Source organism: Leptonychotes weddellii, chromosome 6, assembly GCF_054177405.1.
Source record: "Leptonychotes weddellii isolate Sample4059 chromosome 6, ASM5417740v2, whole genome shotgun sequence".
Taxonomy (NCBI): domain Eukaryota; kingdom Metazoa; phylum Chordata; class Mammalia; order Carnivora; family Phocidae; genus Leptonychotes; species Leptonychotes weddellii.
Window position 1 is genome coordinate 64764943 of NC_138374.1, and position 7553 is coordinate 64772495.

The 7553-nt window shown below is 49.0% G+C and overlaps 1 protein-coding gene across 2 annotated transcripts in view; it reads left to right on the forward strand.

Annotated features, from left to right (window-relative positions):
* SLC35F3 (solute carrier family 35 member F3) overlaps nt 1–7553 on the forward strand; it is a 352895-nt gene that overhangs the window by 343230 nt on the left and 2112 nt on the right. For both annotated transcript variants that reach the window (XM_081824293.1, XM_081824294.1), the window contains 3 exons: nt 1488–1613; nt 3666–3858; nt 4681–4770. In XM_081824293.1, the coding sequence (XP_081680419.1) occupies nt 1488–1613; nt 3666–3858; nt 4681–4770 (409 nt within the window). The remainder of the gene's footprint in view (nt 1–1487; nt 1614–3665; nt 3859–4680; nt 4771–7553) is intronic.

Below are 7553 nucleotides of genomic sequence, written 5' to 3' on the forward strand. Positions count from 1 at the left end.
CACAATACGGGTAGCATTGGCATATGAAACATATTCAGTGTGTGATGTAGAATGAGGCCTAACAGTGAGCTACTAAGCCAGAAAGGACAAGTAGACAATCAATTGCCTGGCACTCCTCTAATAAACGACCATCACCTGCTCTCTCCAGAGCCTCTGTGTTGTTACATGAGCAGACTTAGCATTACAGGAAAATATTGCACGAGGAATATTCTAGAAGTATGTAACTCACACTACGTGAGGCTCAACCATGTTACCTTTCACTAACCTGAAAATGTTATGCTTAAGCCACAAAAGAAACCTCAATTCAAATCTCAGAGTATAGTTGGCAGTGGTGAATTCTGTGAATCCTACTTGTCCTGGTTTTATAGATCAATGCTGACTTTGCAATCAGACAGACCTGAAATTTTGCCTCCCTGCACAGCCACACACCAGCTCTGTGACTTTGGGCAAGTTACATGACCTCTCTGAGCCAAAGTTTTCATGTTTACAAAATGAAATGGATGATAGTATCTGCCTATTTTGAGGATTGAATGAGAAAATACAAAGAAAACACTTATCCCGTGACCACTTAGTCAGTCAGTGGTGGCTACTTAAGATTGTTATCGGTAACTGAGGTCAATTTTGAGTGACCCATTAAGAGGGATAAAGCTCTCAGTGAATCCAGGAGAGGAAACATGTGTTCTGCCTACAGCACCCCCAGCCCCACTTCACACCAGCGACACGTAGGTAGCTCCGTGACCACCTCGGGCTAGAACCATCTTACTCTCTGCGCTGATGCATTTCTCCTTCGTGAAATGTTATCCCAAGTAGTTAGTGCCCTGTGTAATCGGACAATTTTACTTTGTGTGGCAGCAGAAGTGTGTACATCTCCCTGAGGCGTCCATTCAACGTGAGAAGTCTGGGTCCGAACAATCCCAGGATTGAGGAGGGACGTGGAGGGAAGCCCCCTCCGCAGCTAAGGAAAGGCACGGCGCCCCCAGGGGTAGGACACTGGGGCCCTTTGGCACATGACACTCACTCTTTCAGAAGACCCTACCGCTGGCGTGTTAAATGGGGCCAACATCTGTGCCCTCTCTGTTGAGATACCACGTACCTAAGAGCAAGATGACATGAGGTGCTTTCAGAAGGTTGGGCGGGAACTGGGGTCATTTCCAGGGGCAGTCTACCAGACCTCGTCAGGGCCAGATCCCCTGCTGTTGGCATTATGACCGTCTCCTGTGCGGTCTCCAAGCACCACAGGGATGGGCCACCACGTGATGCTGAGCCACGGCACATCTCCTTGCCGCCAACTCTTCCAGGGGGTTCGATCATGCTAAGCTTTCCTAAGCAAGAACAGGAATTTCGTTTGTTCTTCAGAGAACTGGGAAGGAGACACCACTCTTCCCTCGCATGAGAACGCTCATGAGCATTTCTGCCTCGTTGGCCCTTCGGAGGCCCATCAGACTCCCCACCACCACCCTCACCACTGGTTTCTCCCTTCTGTGCAGATTGTGGCCGCCATTCTCGCCATTGCTGGGATCGTGATGATGACCTATGCCGATGGCTTCCACAGCCACTCTGTCATCGGCATAGCGCTGGTGGTGGGCTCTGCGTCCATGTCTGCCCTCTACAAGGTAAGCATACGGGGAGTAAGCTCTCTGAGAGAAGAGCAGGCCTCAGTGTGGTCGGCCCGTTACCTTTGGGGCATCTTTGATGGTACCTGTGCTTTAAGACGAGCAGCTGTTTTCAGTGTGCAGACAGACTTGCAGGGATGAGGGAGGCATGCACCCGCTCTTGGCTTTGGCTCTCTAGACCTTTCCGTCCAGATCTCTTTGCAGCATTGGGCATAAAATAGGTGCAACAGTGGATGGGCCCAGCCTCAGTCAGATGACTTCATTGGTTGGCAAGGACTGGAGAAGGACCAGGGCCCCTGAGGGCCTGGCTCAGCGTTTGGGGAGATGACTTCCCACCAGGTTTGACACGAAGATTTAAATATCTTGTGCAACCTCTTCATTGAGATCTTTCATTGCATGGTTTTTTGCAGCTACTGGTACTCAACGTGAATCCATATGCATTTTAAGCATTGCCCATAGCAATAAATAAAAACCCAACTCCTGTGATACGGGGATTATAACATATTTTTGACAAAATGTGGGGAAGCCCTAGAAAGCATGTCCCAGCTGCGGGGCTGGATGAAGCCATGTGTGTTCCCCACCCTCTGCTCCTCCACCCCCTCATGGCTCCTGGCTGCTCTCCTTCCTCCTTCCCTTGCTTCCTCTCTTCCATAGTGAAGACTGCAGATTTTCTCTGGCCTCCAAGTTGGGAACCTGACCTGGAGGATTCAGTGAGGAATGAGGTTTTAGCTTTGAGACTTATGGCCCTTCCTGGATCCAGGCAGTAGGACAGAGGAAAATTAAAGTACGGTAGAGAGTTAGAAGAAAAGGCACTTTTTTTTTTTCCAGCTCTGTGTGTAACACATTTTGTGGTTTTGGAACGAGAAATGACTGTACCTTCCCGTCCTTCATCAGCTCCCCACACTCACTGCCCACAGAGAGAGGCACACATACCATCTACCTGCTCTGGGATGCATCTCCCCAAGAGGATGTGATAGCCCCGCACCACTCTGAGACTTCAAAGCCACTATTCAAATGCAGAAAACGGGACCAGGCCAACTCTGCTGGACTCAGTTAGCTGCGTGCTAATGGGAAGCAGAGCGCATATGGAAATGCAATCCACAATGAACACAAATTTCTGATTTCGACTCCCCTTTCCTATCTCCTCCACTGCCTGATGTTTATCCAGAGGGGCCGGTGGGTGGAAGGCTGAAAGCAATTTATTTCTCTTCTTATGCTTCCTGCACAAATGCCCAGAAATACCTGAAAGATTTGTGAAGTGGCTGAAAAAGGAGGAGGCAGGCAAAGTAGGAAGCACAACAATGCAGAGACTCAAGCTGGACTCAGATCCGTTCACTGGTTGTGGATAGTTCACTGGAACACGGAGGCGGCTGCCTCTGTCATCCCGGCTTCCCGGCCACTCCAGGCACGTCTGTCCCTCTCCTCCTGCGCCTCACACCCCTCAAATACATACAAACAAGGACAGGTGCAAGAAATCAAAGTGGGGTACATACCACTAAAAATAGTTTCTGGAAGAGGGCGGGTGGGATGGAGCAGAGATGAGCTCTGAGTGTTAGAATCCCTCTACCTTCGATTTATAGAAAATGCCTTCGCAGCCAAAGCTCTTTGTCCTGGGGGCAGGCTGTGTTGTAGAAAGGCAGAAGTCCCCAAGAGGAATGTGTCCCCGTGGCAGCTATTTCTAATTTCTGTGGCTTCCCCATCTTCGGACTCTCTGAAGCTGGGGTGTGGTGTCACGAGTACAACACAGACAAATCAAGCCTAGCATGAAAAGCCATGACTCCCGGAGATGCCCTCCATGATGCCTGAGATCCGTAGCTCTCCATTGTGGCGCTGCTGAGATTTGGGTATTCGTACAAGCGTGCCTAGGGCAGACCCCAGCCCCCTTTCCCTGAAGGCCTAGTGAGGTCGGATTTGCCTGTCACCTTGATTTGCCTGTCACCTGGCTGCCGTCCTGCCCTCCGGCCCAGCCTCCGTCAGGTGCACCCACTGCCCCTGAGGCAAGATGGCGACTGAGGCAAGCATTCACCCACCCTCCTCTGCTTTCTCCGGCAGGTTCTGTTCAAGCTCCTCCTGGGCAGTGCTAAGTTCGGAGAAGCCGCCTTATTTTTGTCCATTTTGGGTGTGTTTAACATCCTCTTCATCACCTGTATTCCCGTCATCCTCTACTTTACCAAAGTGGAATACTGGAGCTCTTTCGATGACATTCCATGGGGAAACCTTTGTGGATTTTCAGTCCTCTTATTGAGTAAGTGGCGACCCCCCACCTCGGTCAGAATACCCCTGTCAGAAGCAACGACTGATGAGCAGGACCTGGGCAGCTCCAGGGGCATCTAGAAACCCATGCCCGAAAGAAGAGAAGCCTTCTATGGTTATCCTTAAGTTCCCAGTGCTTTTCGAGACCCTGGTGTCTCTCCAAGTGAAGCCTTTGTAATGACGACACTGGATTCTAATTCCAGAACCACCAGCATGGCCATAGTAGGCACGGTCACCGCTGCTCCAAATAGTGCTGTGTGTGACCTCCTGATAACAGAACATTCCTCACAGGCCCTGGAGGGAGCTGGCCAGTTAATGAACGCAGAGTTCTTAGAACATTGTCCGATGTGAGTCAGTGTCCAACACGTTGTCTCAGTTATCATTACGATGAATATCATCACCACCATTACTTGGGAGAAGGCTGGTCCTACGCAGGAAAGTAGCGAAGGACGGGCCTCACCCAGTTTCCATCTCAAAATGCATAACCCAAAGCACCTGGCCGTCCTCATCCCAGAATCACTGTCGGCGACAAAGAAAAGCAAAGTTAGTCGGATGAGTCGGATGGTCCCAGTCCTTTTTTCCAGAGCCTTCTCACTGATGACCTTTTCTGAATTTCTTTGCTCTTCTTCAAAGCTCGGGGAAGGGAGGAAAGCTGATTAATCAGGATATTTGTCCCTAATCCCCACCCACGCTCACTGAGTAGTAACTCCCATGACTCCAGCCTCACCGGAGAAGCTGGGGTGGGACAGACCAGGGAGGATACCAAGGCCAGGGCCAGTAACCAATAATACCCTTCTTCTGTTCTTTATTTCAGCATTCAATATTGTATTAAATTTTGGAATCGCCGTTACGTATCCCACTCTGATGTCTGTTGGAATTGTCCTCAGTGTACCTGTGAATGCAGGTAAGCCTATATGGCTTCCTCTATCTGCTTGTAAACACACACTCACACTCACACACACTCACACTCCCGAACACACACATTCACATGCAGTCTTGCTGTGCCTGCTATGGAAAGCATGTTTGCCCTTCTGGGTAGAAAGAAAGCACCTCGGTAGAATGTCGGCGTGTGTTACATACACGGTATTTCCCCAGAATGCATCGATTTTCACTAACCCACCAAGATATGATAATCTCAAGCCATCTCAGTTCTAACTGCTGTGGGAACCAGAGATGAATCTCATTAATCTTAGTAATAAGTATGGAAAATTCTGTAGCAGGAAAAAAATTCAGTTTTGTAAGTGACTTTCTGGGGGAGAAAGTGTGCTCAGGGTGTGACAGGTGTGGGGTAGTGTTTGCAAACTGGGGAAGCACAAACATTATTTATTCTCCACCTCCCAGAAGGAACAAGAGCCCTTTGGCCAGTTACTCGGGACCTTGCTTTGCTTTCTGCTTGGGGATTCCCCAGTGCAGTCTCTTGGCAGCTCTTTCAAAAACTTGTTGTTGACAGCCCCTCACCTCCTTCCTCTTCCTGGCTCATTCTGGGTCCATTTTGGACTTTCTTCCTGGAGCCCCCTCCTCACACCTGACAGCCCCATCTAACCTGTTCTTAGCCAGAGAAGGGTTTGTAAATCAGTTCTCTCCATCACACTCACCCCCTTGGCCCTGGCACAGCCCCCTCCCCCAAAGCCAAGTCCAGAAGCCTCCTACCCACAAGGCCATTAGAGGATTCACCCCCAGGGAATGGCAAGCCCTTATCCTGTTCAATGTGGCATCAATAGGCAAAACAGCTTTCAATTTCCTAAGCCTTTTCCTGTGATTTGGTTCTTCACCCCTCCTGTCCCACATGTTCCTCACATGACTCACCCTGGCCCCAGACTCTTCTCGGGATACCTCGGGGCAGTGTGTGGAAAAAGGCCTGGCCGGGGCATCCAGGCACTGCGCTCAGGCCAGCACCAGCCCTGCCCACCTCGAGGATGGTGGTCCCAGCTCATCAGCTCTCTGGGCCTTAGCTTGTCTCCCCTCAACACTGCAAAATGCTGAAAGTTCCAGAGCTCCTGGAGAGCTGGTAAGAAGTGTTCCAACCTGTCAGGCTCCCGATGCTGCCGCCTTCGGAAAAATAACTTATCAACTTACCCCCTCCACCTCACTGCGTCTTCATAGTTGCAGTGATCCTATTGCGAGAAGGCATCTGGCAGGTAGCTGCTAGGTGGAGGCTCACTTTGCCCGTCTCATGCAGCCAGGTGTTTGAGAGATTAACCAGATTCCCTTCTTATTATTCGCCTGCAACATAAGAGGTTTAATCGTGTGTCAAAGGAAGGAATCACATTCAATTCGCAACTGGAGGAGAGCAGAGGGGCCCGCCATTACCGGATGTATCAGACCAGAGTCCTTGGGTGGCTTTCCCACACGCCCTGATGTTTATCACTGCTCATGTGCCCTGCTAATTGACTCTCCCTGTGTGCTGAATGTACCGAATGTTCTGTCATTATTCAAAGTTCGAGTATTTCTGGATTACAGTGAGATAAAAGAGGCACTTTGTCTTTTTATATCTCTAAGGATATTCTTTTTTTATTTCTTATTTCTTATTTTTTTTTTAGTTTTATTTAAATTCAAGTTAGTTAACATATAATGTATTATTAGTTTCAGGGGTAGAATTTAGTGATTCACCAGTCGCATATAACACCCAGTGTTCATCACATCACGTGCCCTCCTTAATGCCCTTCACCCAATTACCCCATCCCCCACTGACCTCCCCTCCAGCCACCCTCAGTTTGTTCCCTAGAGTTGAGAGTCTCTTATGGTTTGTCTCCCTCTCTGTTTTTCTCTTATTTTATTTTTCCTTCCCTTCCTCTGTGTTCATCTGTTTTGTTTCTTAAATTCCACATATGAGTGAAATTAGATGATATTTATCTTTCTCTGCCTGACTTATTTAAAAGAGGCACTTTAATTCCACAAAAGGACTACTAACAAAAATTTTTTTTCAGGTTTAACGTTCATCCCTTTCTCTTTCTCTGCCCACCCTGTAGACAAGGTGAGAGTCAGGGAGGAGGGGGAGGCGGGGAAGCAGGAGAGGTGGAGGACCGGGAGGGGAGAAGGATGGAGCCAGGCTATATCCTGGGCAGCTGGAGGGGGCCCACGCGTGGCGAGCTGGCGGACAGCCGGCCAGTGAGGCGGTTTTCAAAGGCTAACTCGGCAAACCCTCTTTCACCAAATGATATAAAAGAAATGTATATATGGTGTCTCTCGTGCAGAGGGCGGGCTCCAAATCTGCTTTGTCTGGCTGAATTAAGAAAACAGGGAAATAAAACAAAAAAAAAAGAAAAACCTTAATATCCCCAACGTTTTTGACCATTTAGCTATGAAGAGGATGGTGATATGGGTTTTTATTTATGGACATTGATCCTACTTCTCATTTTGTTCCCTCACCTGATGTGAGTCCGGTATGAGCCATGTGCCCTGTAGACCTTTAAAAAACATTAATAGTTAGTGATGACCCAGGTATTTAGAGCCTCCTGCTAATGATGCCCTGGGGCAGAATAAGAATTTATATATATATTTTTTAAAGATTTTATTTATTTATTTGAGAGAGAGAGAATGAGAGACAGAGAGCATGAGAGGGAGGAGGGTCAGAGGGAGAAGCAGACTCCCTGCCGAGCAGGGAGCCCGATGCGGGACTCGATCCCGGGACTCCAGGATCATGACCTGAGCCGAAGGCAGTCGCTTAACCAACTGAGCCACCCAGGC